Source organism: Fusarium keratoplasticum, chromosome 4 (genome assembly GCF_025433545.1).
Source record: "Fusarium keratoplasticum isolate Fu6.1 chromosome 4, whole genome shotgun sequence".
NCBI lineage: Eukaryota > Fungi > Ascomycota > Sordariomycetes > Hypocreales > Nectriaceae > Fusarium > Fusarium keratoplasticum.
In genome coordinates, this window is record NC_070532.1 from 4,917,317 (window position 1) to 4,931,402 (window position 14,086).

Here is a 14,086-nt window from a genome sequence, read left to right on the forward strand (position 1 = left end):
GCGTAGAAGCCAACGTATAATGTTGGGGCTGATATGCTCAAACGTTGTGATGGACATGGCGAAAGCTCTACAGTCATAGGCCAACGATATAGAACGCAAGAAGGCGAGAGAATGCCTGATAAGGATATCCAGGAACCCCACCCAAGGGAAAGGCTATAGCTATAGCTGCGGGACAGCTCCTATTGATATGCCCTAACCTTGTTCCTCAGTTGACAGGAGTGACTTCATCACCAAGGTCTAATTCCCGAGTCTCTGGCGATGTTTGAAGTGTCCGAGTCTTGATTGAGGGCTTACTAGTTTTGCCCAAATAAACCTGTCGTCCACAAAACCGCACATGCGTGCGTTGAACCTCAAGCCCTGACCGAAACACCGATTCCCGAGAATTTTCAGACATCTCAAAGGCGGGGTTTGATAAGAGAACCATTAAAAAGGCCATGCTTGGTCTGGGCTGTTCCCGACAAAGGCCTCAGCGTGAGTCATGGTTGGCTAGGAAGACATCAACGGGAGGACGAAGTCCGATAGATCCCACTTCAGATAACTCTCCGATCACCTGCTGCAGCAGAGCGGTCACATTGGGCATCTCCAACCGTCGCGCTTTACCCCAGATATCAAGATAGGCGGTTTCTGGAGTAGAGATAGGCTCCCCGGGTGGGCACGGAGATTTACGTTGACACGGCTTGCGGGGGAGAACCCGAGTCACCACCAGGTCTACCGTGGGACTGCGGGGCTGATTTGATACTAAGCAGTCTGTCTATCTTGAAGTAGCAGGGGAGATAGTGCACGTCTTCCTCTAGGTGGCAGCTGAGGCGATACCAAGGAGAGGACGCGCTCATGGCTATCTCTGAGTGTTGTTACTCTCACCAAAGAGCCAAACGTGACGGCTTACATAGAAAGTAGAGGATTTAAACATGCAAGTGAATACGGCTAGGGTAGTTTACGGTTAAAGACATGAGGAGGTTGGTATCAAAATGGATTGAACTCTTATTGTCTAGTCTAGTTCAAACTGTCCAAGCCCCATTTCTACAGCTTACAGCAATCTATGTACAAGCCAGCCACGCTCATTACATCTAATTTTCGCATGACTGTATCTATAGCTTGGCCTGCTCAGTCCGTGAAAGTCTCCTCAGAGGAGGTCCGCCTCGGCTTCCATCTCCCTGCTTGACAAGCTCCTGGCCAGTCGGGCGGCGGAGCCTCCACTTGTGTCGAAGCTCTTTAGGAGCTTTGTTCTCGTAGCAGTCTACGATATATTTGCCCAGAATGGGAAGGAACTTGAAGGCGCTGACTGATGTTAGCTTTGACCCTGCTTTGGGGGATGGTGTACTTACTGTCCTGCACCGCCGGTGGCCAGGAAGAGGTTTTCTCGGACCTCGTGGTGATCCACGATAAAGTCGCCTTCAGGCGTGTCGGAGTACCAACACAGTCGATTTCTGAGCCACTCTCGGTTGGCAAACTCTGGCACAAGCTGCTGCAGACCCTCACGGAGGGCTTGCTCTGCGTCCTCAGGGAGAAACGACCCATTGGCGTTATTGCCATCCCGCTTAGGAGACGACACTGCTCGGGACTGGCCTAGGGGGTCCTCAACGTGAACATCTGTGGCGTAGCCGTAGCCGTGGCGGGCAATCTTGAGGATGTGGGAGTTTGGCGTGGGCGGGAAGATGAAGACGCCCGTGCTGAGGTTAATGATGACGGGCATCTTGGCAAGTCTCTTTGATTCCTCTGGGGATAGTCGGATGAATCCAACAGGCTGACCAGAGGCAGAAGACGCCCAACCTATCGGGAGGAGGCGATTGGTCCATGCGCCGGTAGCCAAGATGACCTGCGCAGCTGGGATGGGATCACCCTCGGCGACATTGACGGCGACGACCTTGTATCCTTCATATTTCAGAGAAACAGCTCGGCCTCTGGGGCCAGTGATGAAGGTAACTCCTGCAAGACTGCACTGGTGGGCGAGTTGGCGTATACTTGACTCGGCATCTGCCCAACCACCGGTCTTGTTGTAATAGGCCTTCATTCCATCCAGCTTGGCCTGAATCTCTGGGAACTTTTTGCGAATGTCGTGCGCATTTTCGTATTCCTCAAGGGTATCACCAAGTGACTTGTTGATACCCTTACTTTTCTCAATGTAAGAGTTCCCCGACCCATTGGCGACCATGACAAACCCCGACTGGTGATAGTGATCAGGGTAATCCTTGACCCAACCCTCATGGGCCTCGCGGGCCATCTTTCCATAGAGAGGGTCAGCATACTCTACCCGAATGACTCGGGAGATGTCGACGCTAGATCCGTCCACGACTGGCGGGAGATAACGATCAATCACGGTGACATTCTGGTACCCTCTCTTCTTGAGTTCGAGGGCTGTCGAGAGGCCAAAGACGCCTGCGCCCACGATGACGATGCGCTCGTTTTTCGATACGGGGTTTCGGGACGTCATGGTTCAGGGGTTGATTGATTGTTGTAGGAGTAGGAATTGGAGTGATTTGGGAAAGAAATCGACTGAGAAGACATGTTATCACCTTGAAGACGAAAGCAAGGGACAAAGTATTAATCGAGGACGGGTATCCGGAAAAGTAGTGTAAAGCTCCGTGTTGAAGCCATTGACCAATGGTATTTCACACAAAGATAAACAATGTGGGTACGGATATTTAACACGTAACTTGCCGAGCCTACTCCGTAGTCTCGCTCATATCTCGAAAAGAGTCAGCTCAAGACAGGGTTTCAATATCGCCTCTTCCCCGCGCCGACGGGATATCCTGGAAGCCCAGAGAAACACTTGAGCTTGATACGAAAGATTAGCAGATTACCCCAGGTTTTCAACCCCTCTTGATCACGTGCCACCGTCGTTGTCTCGTTCGAGCACCGAGTATATATAACTTAAAGTGGGCACGGAGATCTCATCGATCCCACCTTCGTCCCCTTTCTGCTTCTTCCCCCGGACTGTGGTGGCATGAGCGGCGAAAACCCCACACTCAATATGAGTGGTAACGCAGAGCTGACTGTCCGCCGTGCGTGCGAGAGCTGCAGGTGAGTGTCGACCAGGGGTTTTTGGTGTGGAACGGGAGAGATTTGCTCACCGTGAGATTTAGGCGAAAGAAGACCAAATGCACTGGAGAGAAGCCAATTTGTTCGTTTTGTGAACGTCTTGAGCAGCCGTGTGAGTATCTTCCGCGGAATCGGGAAACGACAAGACGCAAAAGGAGGACGACGTCTAAATCGTGAGCATGCCCCTTGTCGTTGGTGATTTGGTCCGAGCTTATGAACTTGGGTAGGACGTCAATACCAAGAGATCGTGTCCGCAATTTGGAGGCCCAAGTTGGCGAGATCTATGACATTCTTCGGTGAGCATGCCATCCCATTCTGATGGACATGAAGCTGATGAATTTATTCAAGTAATTCTCAAAACCATGCTAGTGGTAGTGGTAGTTCTCTCACCCCGGAATCACTTCTTGAGCAAAGGCATGCGACGGAATCAATAGTTGAGAGGCCCATCACTAGACAAACAGCCCCTGATAAGCCCTCAACGCCATGGTGCGCTCCAACCTCTCACTTAATAATGTTGCTCTGACTTGCATAGGCCTTCTGACCCCCATGAGACCCTGCCGTCTTCAGAATCCCTCGACAAAGCTGTCGAGGTGTACGGCACTCGGCTGTACTTCCAACCGCTCCCGCTCTTCAGACCTGAGGGCCTGAGAGATCGAGTGGAGGGCTTTCCTCTGTTTCTACAGTGGATATTTCTCGCTCTGTCGCTGTCCAACTTGCCTTATGACTCTAATAGCGCCAAGGAGGCTGATCTCATTCATTTGAGGGCTAGGTCTGCCCGCGACACTGTCCTGGAGCTGGCCATGAGGGGAACGGCTAAGCTCGAAATCTCGCAGGCTCTCTGCTTGCTGGCCCTGGCCGATATTCTTGGTATGTATTTGAACTAAAACTCATATCAGCATTGCTAACTCGGTGCCTTAGAAGGAAGACCTGCGCTGGCATTGATGGCCATAGGGGCCGCTAGTAGACTAGAACTCGTCCGTAGCATGAGCTTCGTCAACTCCCCACAAAGCAGTCCCCAGGATGACGCCAGTTTAAGATGCTATTGGAGCGTATTTATCCTGGAAAAGGCCTTTGCACCACGGTTCACTCTTCTATCTCAGAGTCTCGCGCCCCCTGAATATCCACGGAGCACGCGTGAGCCTTCTCCCCCTTCCTGTCAAGCAGACGAGGAATTTGCGCCAGACCTGGCCAATATCCGGGACGACAGCAAGCCAGATTCTGGTATTATAGCTCATGCTTTACGAGGAGTGTCGTTCTGGGGAGATGTGGCTTCGTATGTCCACGCCATCCGACTCGGCCAAGTCGACAGCCCGTCCAATACGGATTCCAGCTTTTACAGGTTGACCAACAAACTATACGACCTGGAAGCCGAACTGGGCCACGTGCATTTTGTGCGTAATGTGGGATTCTCGGAGCGGACATTGGATGAGCTGAAGAGACATCACGAGTACTGGGTGCCTTGGCTTGCCTTTCAGATGGCGGCCCACGCAACACAAGGGGTTCTCAACCATCCATTCATCCATCTCGTCACCTTGCGAAAAGCAAACCGACCTTCCCAACCAAGGCTCTTTCTACAGGGAACTGTTGATCAGGCCATGTTTCACTCTTCGTGGGTTGCTCGATTGGCACAGACGTGTATGGACATTGGGTTTGTGGTTTACGACCCGTTGATCTGTGACATGGTTGCAGCTACGGCTACTATCGCGTGGTTGTTTCAGTATGCGAGGGATAGCAAGGTTTCTGATACAGCGAGGGAGAATTATCGGAAATGCGTCGACTTTCTTTCATCGATGCCGTATCCTAGTCCACGAGGCGCCCAAAAGGTGAGTTCGGCCTTGATGCGTATCATGTAGTACAACCATTGGCTAACCAAGTCACAGCTCGAGCTTCTACATCAATTACAAACAATGTCCAGCCAAGCCCAAGACAACAACATGATCAGTTTCCAGCCCGCAAAAATTTGGCAACTTATCGACTCCGACATTATGGACACTGTAGCACCACAGGTCATGACCGACGACACACCCGGCGGCCAGTCCAACGCTTCCAACACGACTGTGAGCGTGCAGACAACGTTTGTTCATCCTGTCGGGGATAAGCGGGCTCAGAGGGAACTGCACTCTGACGCTCAACTCCCGAGTGCGGATGGGTTTTATGAGGAAGGGTTGGAGCAGTTTTCGCTAGATAGTATATTCTCGCAGCCTATTTTTATCGACCATGCTTGGTTACATGTTTAATATCATGAATAATTGGCTCCATTCTTTCTTTAATCTATGTGTGGGTGACGATTTATATCTACTCACGACCAGCGTGATCATGAACCTTTGGGCTGATAACCTATGTTGTGTCTCGAAACGTCCCGGTTTCAGACTATTAATTCGAAGATGACCCGCCCCTTCATTAAACAGAAAAGAAAATTAGTGAGCAATGAGATATTAGTCCTGCTTGAAAATGGCGTATCCTCCACCGCTCTCACCCATCCTTCCACGCATTACCTCCGCCAGTCTACCCAGCTTCTCCTTCGTCTGCCGTCCAGCGACGCTCATCTCCTCTTCTCTCCATCCTCTCAGAGGATATATCAGATACGCCATGATAGAGGTTTTGAGTAGGGGCCCGTCTCTGTTGATGACGATGACCCAGAAAAGCAAAACGACTGTGAAGAATACTTCCATGAGTGGGAGTATGAACCATTCCCAACGCACCATGATGACGGGTTCGTTGATGAAGGCGGTGCCGTTCACTGTGGTGGCGTTTCTGTTGTCGCCATTGTCGTTGGTGCGTAGTTGGTTCGTGAGCGTATCCGCGAGGTTGGTCATCAACTTCTCCACGTCCGTTTCGGTAGACAAGAAGCCTGGGCTCTTGAGGGCTCTTGACAGATCTGGCCGTGATGCGACGCCGTGTGCCATCTGCTGCTCCAGCTCGACGGTGAGGACCTGCGCCAGATACATCGGCAGATACTCCTCCAAATCTCGCGTAATCGTATAGTTCTCTTGTCCATCAGGAGTCGTGAACTTCAGAAACCAGCGACCACCCTCGAATTCGTTGCTCGCAAACTGGAGGAGCTTGTCGTCGACGCTCTCTGAGTTGGGTCCTGAGGGATTGGCAGACACGTCCTTGTACATCTTCTCGCACCATCTCAAATCAGACACCAGTACTTCTGGGCTTTTCGGCTCTGGTGAGTCTTCGCCCCAGCTGTCGTTCCTGTGTCGCACGACCACAAACTGGCCCACCACGTCCTTGTCTCCTGGCACAAAGGTTGTTCGCAGGACATGAGAATTTTCGCTGCCATCACCGTGTTCCGTATCCTCGTGGTATTTCATCGAGATCGTCGTGTTTTTGCTTCCCTCGCGTGACTCGAGAGTCAGAGGGATGGTGTAAGTGCAATTGCTGACACCTTTGTCTCCCTCTTCACATTTTCGCTTCGTCTGTTCAGTGACGTTGCTCACTGCACTGCAGATGCCGAGGCTGCTGAAATCAGGCCATTCGCAGCGTGTTGCTGGTGAAGGGCAGTTGAAGTATGGTTGAAAGACGTCTCCTGCTAGAGCGCTGATGACTGACGCTTGGAAGCGAGGAAGGTCTATGCTGCGATCCAAGATTTGCCCTTTCGTGAATGTCAGCGCAGCTCGCATTTGAGTAAGGTATGAAACAGTCGTCGTAACTTACCGTCTCCCTCACCGGGCTGAAAGAGGCTCTTGGAGTAGTACATATCCGCCTTTCCAATCTCTGTCGTGACATTCTTCAAGGCCCTCTCCTGGACCGGAAAGGCCAAGATCTGCTGCGCACTCGGCTCTATTCCCAGCGCAACAACTGTGACGAGCGCAAGAGCCCATCCAAGTCTCGACTGCAGCGGGAGTTTCCACATCATCGCGGCTGAACCCCAAGGTCCTCGGCTGGCGTCGTCAAATACTTGAAGATGTGATAGCGGTCGTGATTTTGTGCTCATGTGCCTCCACTTCAACTGGCTCAAGCAGCTGGTGATGGGTACGAGCATAGCGGCCTTGCTCAATGTTGTAAGTATGGCAATGATGGAATTTGGTTGTATCGAGGCTGGCCAAGACTCCAGTGACGTGTCGTGGGCAGAGACCAAGACTGCAGCCACCATGCTCATACACACAATACTGAACATGGCAGCCCCGATGTCCTCCCACCACCAGCAGTGAGTGGCCTTGATGTCCTGGGCCTGCCTATTATATTCGGTATCATAGTCCGGTGGTTTCGTAGATGAAAGTTCTCGGGATTCCTGCACCGAGTTTCGAGGGGTTGTGCCATCGGATAGAGGCGAGCCTGGCGGAGATGGAGAGAGAGGTGAGCCAGGCTGGGAGAAAGGTGAACCGGAGGTAGAGGGAGAGCGAGGTGATCCGGGGTGAGAGGGAGAGAGAGTTGAGCTGGGGGCAGAGGGAGAGAGAGGTGGACTGGGATGAGAGTGAGACTGATGCGAGTTGGAGGGAGAGCGAGAGCGAGAGCGAGGTGAACTAGAAGAGGAGCGAGGAGAGGGTAGTGAACCGGAGGGAGTGGGAGAGGGAGGTTCACTGGCTTCGGCCAAGGCGCGGAGGGTGAGACTATAGTTGGGTACAACCGAAGGCCGACATGTTATTCTGCGACTGCAGTCCCCTGGGTATTTTTCAGTGTCGCTGGAGCCATGGTCGGCCGGCTGATCTGTTGAAGCCATGATTCCTTCGTGAAGTTGGAACTCAACTTGATCAACTGCAAAAAACAAAAGAAACAAAGTTGAAAAATACGAAGAGCGAGAAATCATCCTTTATTCTCAGAGAAACGAAACATTATCCAGCCTGCAGCAAAATACCACTATTTTTGGCCGCGACCCTTGGACAACACATGCCGACATGCGTTTAGACGCCCATATGCGGCCACATTCCCTGCCCTTGCTTAGCCGCCCGAGAGACGTGCGATGGAGTCTCGGGCCTCACGGTTGCAGACCCAATCAAGTTTATCGGGGCCCTCCCTGTTTCAACTTATCCAATACCCCAGATTGGAGGATGAGCCTGCATATGTTTGTGGGCCGGGGGCAATTGGCTGGTATTGAAGGAATTCAGCGGTGCGGATAGTACGATGGACAGCAGTTGAAACGTGAAAATGGTAGAGATACGAGAAATCTTAGGTTTCTAGTTGAACATCTTTGATGCATCATGGGAGGATATCACAAAAATCACGTCGCCCATCGTTGCACAAACTCATCCTTGGCAACGCTCCTCGCCAACGACCCCTTCTTCGCAACCGCCCCCTCGAGCTTCTCCTTCACCTTTTCCACCTCTTGGCTCAGCACGTGGATCGACCCTTCAATTTCGGGGTCAGCGAGCTTGACCTCGTTGAAAGGGCTCTCGGCCAATACGCTGTCGCGGAGGAGCTGGATGGCGAGGCGGGTGTCGTCGAGACGCGAGGTTGTGATTGCTTCGTAGCTTTCTTGTGCGTTGCGGGTTACGTCTGTTGTTTTGATGGAGCGCTCTGATACGACCTGTGCTAGGCTTGAGGTTCGTTCTTGGGCGGTTGCGTCTTCTGCTGGGGGTAGGGTGAGTGCGAGGCTACGAAGGAGGGCCTCAATAGCAGGCTCATCCAGGATTCCAGATGAACGGCGACGGTTGCCGCGACGAGAACCAGTGTTCGCGCGTATTCGTCGAATGGGAGAGGGGTTGCGGTTGCGAACAGGTGAAGCAGGGAAAGCGGGCTTGGCAGCTTTCTTCTCCGGAGAGAGGGAGGCAGCGACCTCTGACTTGGCGGTTGCAATGATGGAAGATGTTGCTGCGTGGTGTGACTTGAGCGTTTCTACACGGTCCGCGAGAAGACATATTCTGTCCAGCAGGTGGTCCAGGCATTCATCGACCTGAACCTGTTAGCGACACTGTACAGCTGGCGTGCAACACAGACTCACGTAAGAAACCGCTACGGCAGAACGGTGTAGGCTTTGTCCGCTGTGAGAGTCGGTCGACTTCAACGCCGGCTCCAGATGCTGCTGCTCGGCCGACATCTGAGCAACGGGGAGAATCTCAGAGTAGAGAGACTCGAGCTCCTCCTCCAGAGCCTTGACATCGTCACTAGTCGCCGACTTGACGTCACCCGATCTCTCCGCCGCAAGGGTGGCCTCAAGGTAAATCCTATCCAACCTCGTGCGAAGCGTCTCAACAGTCGTCTTGATCAGCCTGCAAAGACCGTTAGTATCCATGACATGATACCCACCCAGGCACGGCATACCGCATGCAGATCTCTCGCAGCTTCTCGACAGTCTGCTTCTCCTCCGGATCCTGCTGGTCCAGCTCCCAACCTAGCTTCTGCAAGCTCGACAGCAGCCTGTCGTCGGACTGCAGCGCGTCGTCCACCGTGTGCTTGAGGTTGGAGCGGGAGTCCTTGGCGAGGTGCTCTAGATCGGCGACGCGATACTCGAGGCTCTGCGCCTCGCCGTCGACCTGAATTACCCTTGTCTTAGTCTGACGTTTTCCAGGGGTAACTGCATATTGGTGAGGGGGAGGGGTAGTCACCTCAAAGGCTAGCTTCTTGAGTGCGAGCTTGGTCTTGTTTAAGCGGGAGTCTTCCCAGTCACGGCGTTGACTTTCAGCTTCATCTCGCTTCTTTACAAGACGCGAGAGAGCATCCTGCTGTTGTCGTAAAGCCTCGGTCTGCTTAGAGATGGTGGCGGTAGACCGGTTCAACTCATCAATAGCAGCCCTGATGTCATCCTCATTGACCGCCTGAACCTCACCCAAATCATACAAATCAGCCAACCGATCAACCTGGCCGCTCTTGTCAAGGGCAGTATACCTATCAAAAGTCAGCCGAAACAGATTGCGCACACAACAGGGGGTTGACAGCTCACAATGCCAGCTCATCACCCGTCAAGAGGTGATCGGGCGCGAGATGTAGATTTGCCCACTCGACGAACGCGGCATCGTCCAGGGCGCCACGCACGTCGTCCTTCGCGGCGGGGACGCCGTACGCGCGGGCGGCCTTGAGCAGCAGGGCCTCTGCGCGATCCCTGGGGGCGAGATCCATTCTGGTCCTGTGAAATAGCGAAGTGGCGTTTTTCAAGTAACGTTGTTGATGTTGCACAGGCCGGTGCTGGCTTGCTTCAGGCTTTGTTGATGGGAAGGGTTTTGACCAGGTGATGAGAGGCGGTAAGAGGCTGGGTCAAGTGTAGCCGAGGCCAAGAGCCGTTTGTCTTGAACGTGTCGCCAGGTGGAATCAACGTTATGGTGGTGAGGCGCCGATGAGCCGCGACGGGAATAGCCACAAGGCTGAGGTCAAGATCGAGGCTGCTGACAAGAATCCGAGATGGATCTCAAGATGGAGGCGGTGTCCGTTCGTCAATCCCGTCTGCAGATCCAAGCCTCTTGAGCTGATGGGTGGGCGTTTTGATGAATCCTGATGAGCCTCAAGCCCAAACAAACATCAAAGACGTTGGACGTCGTCGGCCCAAGATCCGAGACAACGGCTGGGGGCGGTCAGCACGAGCCCCCTGCACCGTAAGGTCCTTCTCAGCGGCCAGCCCGCCCGGGGGACCAACTGTTCCAGGCGGGGTGGGTCCGCTGGCCGGTTACACCTACAGCACATCTTGCATCCAACGGATATTTGCCTTAAGAGACGCTTCATCAGGGCTTCATAATTGGTAGATGGTAACAGCTGAAGATATTAATCTCTGCACGTCAAGCCGTTTCATTTATTCTAGTCAGATCTGTCAAGCTGGGTATGTATGCCCTAGCTGCGTTGTGCATGAGTGCATAGGCCACAGGCTGGCGATAGCCTCGCAGCCGCACAACTACCTATGCATCCACGTAGGGCTACCTATTAAAGTCCATTTGTCCAACCCATGATGTTATCTCTTTACATAGACGAAACCGTCGTCTAATTCTCCTCGTATCCATCATCTCAAGTTACAAAAAATCGCGTTTCGCCGTCTGAACAAAGCTCCTCCCCTCTCCGTTTGAAGAGTCGTCACACGTCCCCCAGCATCGCCCTCCATGCCGTGACCCAGGGGCCCCTCTTTCAATTACCAAGCATCTTCAAGTCCAATTTAACTCTCTTCCCCGCGGGGATTATTTTCCCATGCCGTGTCCTCGAGTCTCCCCCCTCCTCAAATCCCACAAGGCTACTATTTCCGTCCTTTGTTTGTCACCACGTCCCGTCTCAATGACGTTTCTCCGTTGAACACTCCAAGGCGATGACCTCGTACCTGGCTATGGACAAGTACAAGATCGCTGGGGAAGTTCTTCAAACGGAGGGTCTCGGCACGGCAAGACGGGAGCGGCAAGTTGCCACTGGCTGATGTGGGATTGGACAAACAAGACCAAACGGATATCTGCCTGGGGTCAATCTTTGAAGAGCAAACTCCTGATTTCGACACCTCCATATGCCAATAATATCTCTGGCCTCGTTGTGCCCTGATTTCGATACACTCGTATACCAATAAGATCTCTGGCTTGTTGACATGTCGGAACTAGACCGATCGAAACACCTGCTTTGGCACTGGTGACTCGGGTTCCTACATGACCATCAACTAAAAAGAGCCATCCGAACCTTGAAATCTCATGCAGCTATGCTGCCAATGTCCAAAAACTGCCATCTCAAACTGCAAGTCTCTCCGGGGTATGTTATCCGCCACCGGCCCCTTGTCACTGTCAACGCTTGCTCGCTTCACCCATCTCAACTTCTGCAGTGCCCAACACCAGCAACCAACTTTTTTTCTTAAAAACAACATCGCACCCTTCCGCAAGTTACGAGGCTTTGCCATGGTGTAACACTCTTTTTCACTTGCTCTGCCCCGGGGACTTTGTGTTGGATCCTTCTCTCACCAAGCCTTGTTGCACAATGGCCCCCTTCAGAGACAACGTCTCTGAAATCCTCCGCCCTCTGCGCCGCTGTCTCGGACGCTCAAATGGAGCCTTCGGTCCGCTCCTCTTGGACTCGATAAAGAAGATGATGCTGCTGTTTCATCCCACCCGAGACATGCCCGCCCTATGGAGGAGGCGGTTGACAGCCGCCGCAACGAGCGTCCTCGACTTTGGATGGGTCGTTATCATCTACCTTATGAGCGAGCTCATCATCTGGGGTATCAGTCGGGCTTTGGCTCCTGCGCATCTCGAGTTCTTTTCTTCCATCTTTGGTATGGCTTTGACCTTTGTGCTCATGGCCGTGGCCTATCTCTGCTCCCCATGCGTCGACGAGATATACCAGAAGCACATCAAATCAAAGGTACGAAGCACTCGCAGCTTCATCAAAGATGCTGGTCTGACCCGTATCGCAGATAGACTTCATAAACGTCCACTTGGGCTTGGGTTTCCCCATCCCTCTGGTGATGCTCAACCAGAGCGACATCCTGGGCGGCCACGACATTGCCTGCATCATCGGCAACTTTGGTACGTTCCTCGTCCTTGGAGATCTCGCTCGTTTCGCTGATGTCCGTGCCAGTTGTGACCAACCTCGTTTCTTGGACCACCGTCTTTGCTGTCTCGCTCCTCGTCATGTCCTTGGCGACTTCTCGCATCCCTGACGACTTTTGCATCCCCAGCCCTCTCGCGACGACTCCCCCGCGGGTCGAAATCAGCTGGCTCTCCTCCGACTCAACTCTGGATCAGATATCCCGGCCCACCTGCGGCAACCATGAAAAGAACATCGGTTGCTCGACACCGGGACATGAAACAGGACAGTCTCTTGCAGCCAGTCGAAGGTCGTCGGTTCTTATGCCTATCGACGAATGTGTTGACAACTCCTCGGTCTGGCGCTTTTGGACTTCCAACTGCCATCTACTTGCTTCGTTCTTCGGCATCTTTGTCATCGGTGCCCCCATCGCAGCCGCTGCCAACGAAGACCGCGTCCTCGACGGCTGCGTCCTTTGGTTCGTCTGGGCCTTGACACTCTGGCTTCAGCGACAGTTCAACACATCCAGATACTGCAACGACGTACCCAAGTTGAAGAACACTCTCATCACTCTCATGAATCCCGTTTTGCTTACGACTTTGCTCATGACGGCATACACGCGTGGCAAAGCCGGCGCCTACGGTCCCGACAGTTTGCCCCGAGTGTTGAGCATCTTCAGCAGCGGCACGCCACTCTATGCTCTCTGGACTTCCATAGCGACAAACACACCCCTTCCCGAAAACCACTCTCCGTGGTTTGGTGCTGGAGATGCTGCGCTCTCCATCCTCGAGTGCGGTATCTTGATCTGGGGCTTCAAGCTGTACGAGTGCCAGCGCCAGCTCTTCAGCGTGGCCGGTCTTCTCACGATCTTGGTGGCCACGGCGTCGGCGGCAGGAAACGTCCTCTTGTCGGTTCTCGCGGGGAAAACGCTGGGGTTGGATGGCCCCGAAGCGCTGGCGTTCGCGGCACGAAGCACGACTCTTGCTCTGGCGAAACCGGCGATGACAGCATTGGGTGGCAATCCAGGCGTGAACGCCGCCCTCGTAGTGAGCAACGGAATCCTCGGCCAGCTTTGCTATCCGTTCGTGCTGGATAAGCTGGGGGTGAAGCTAGAGGACGACGATACCTCTTCCCGAGAAGGTCTACCTGCGTCAGAGAGCAAAAGCTCATTCCGAAGTCTCAAATCCCTCCTCAACACAACACAGCAACAACTAGCCAGCGGTGACGACCCCATCACAATCGCCGCAGGCATCACCGTCGGCATCAACGGCGCAGCCATGGGCGTATCCTACCTGTACGAGACTAAAAGTCGAGCAGCGCCATATGCAGCCTTGGCCATGACAGTGTCTGGAGTCATGACGGTGGTATTCACAACGGTTGAGCCCTTCAAAGATGCGGTGTTGAGTCTGGCAAGCTAGACAAGACGTGGGCGATAGACTAGAGGCGGTATTGTGCGCTTTATGCCTGGTGTTTAGAGTTCATTTCGGTCGAGAGAAGGATAGAAGGCCAAGAGGGGAGCATGTCTGATATAGAGAAGCACATTTGGTTGAATTTTGTAGCATTTGAGAACAAACCTTGGGCAAGATAATGTAGCTAGAGGAGATGTACGGTTTCTAGGTCAGCAATTAAATTTCTTTTGAGCACTTGAACGAAACAGGGATGTAGACGAGGTAGGCGACATTCT

The 14,086-nt window shown here is 53.1% G+C and overlaps 5 protein-coding genes across 5 annotated transcripts; 2 read left to right on the plus strand and 3 right to left on the minus strand.

Moving 5' to 3' along the window:
- Positions 1–1,088: 1,088 nt before the first annotated feature.
- NCS57_00653300 (DAO domain-containing protein) lies at positions 1,089–2,431 on the minus strand (the record flags this gene model as incomplete). The annotated part of the gene is made up of 2 exons (XM_053056417.1): positions 1,089–1,278; positions 1,326–2,431. The coding sequence occupies 2 exons, from the start codon at positions 2,429–2,431 to the stop codon at positions 1,089–1,091; spliced, it is 1,296 nt and encodes a 431-aa protein (XP_052915372.1).
- Positions 2,432–2,971: 540 nt separating this feature from the next.
- On the plus strand, positions 2,972–5,276 carry NCS57_00653400 (Zn(2)-C6 fungal-type domain-containing protein; the record flags this gene model as incomplete). Its single annotated transcript, XM_053056418.1, has 6 exons — positions 2,972–3,021; positions 3,084–3,121; positions 3,501–3,525; positions 3,572–3,906; positions 3,958–4,862; positions 4,920–5,276. 6 exons carry the CDS (start codon positions 2,972–2,974, stop codon positions 5,274–5,276), a joined length of 1,710 nt encoding a protein of 569 aa, XP_052915373.1.
- A 198-nt stretch (positions 5,277–5,474) lies between these two features.
- On the minus strand, positions 5,475–7,708 carry NCS57_00653500 (uncharacterized protein; the record flags this gene model as incomplete). The annotated part of the gene is made up of 2 exons (XM_053056419.1): positions 5,475–6,640; positions 6,703–7,708. 2 exons carry the CDS (start codon positions 7,706–7,708, stop codon positions 5,475–5,477), a joined length of 2,172 nt encoding a protein of 723 aa, XP_052915374.1.
- A 498-nt stretch (positions 7,709–8,206) lies between these two features.
- Positions 8,207–10,041, minus strand: NCS57_00653600 (uncharacterized protein; the record flags this gene model as incomplete). The annotated part of the gene is made up of 4 exons (XM_053056420.1): positions 8,207–8,878; positions 8,927–9,194; positions 9,247–9,810; positions 9,866–10,041. 4 exons carry the CDS (start codon positions 10,039–10,041, stop codon positions 8,207–8,209), a joined length of 1,680 nt encoding a protein of 559 aa, XP_052915375.1.
- Positions 10,042–11,853: 1,812 nt separating this feature from the next.
- On the plus strand, positions 11,854–13,820 carry NCS57_00653700 (uncharacterized protein; the record flags this gene model as incomplete). Its single annotated transcript, XM_053056421.1, has 3 exons — positions 11,854–12,237; positions 12,290–12,401; positions 12,454–13,820. The coding sequence occupies 3 exons, from the start codon at positions 11,854–11,856 to the stop codon at positions 13,818–13,820; spliced, it is 1,863 nt and encodes a 620-aa protein (XP_052915376.1).
- Between the last annotated feature and the right edge of the window lie 266 nt (positions 13,821–14,086).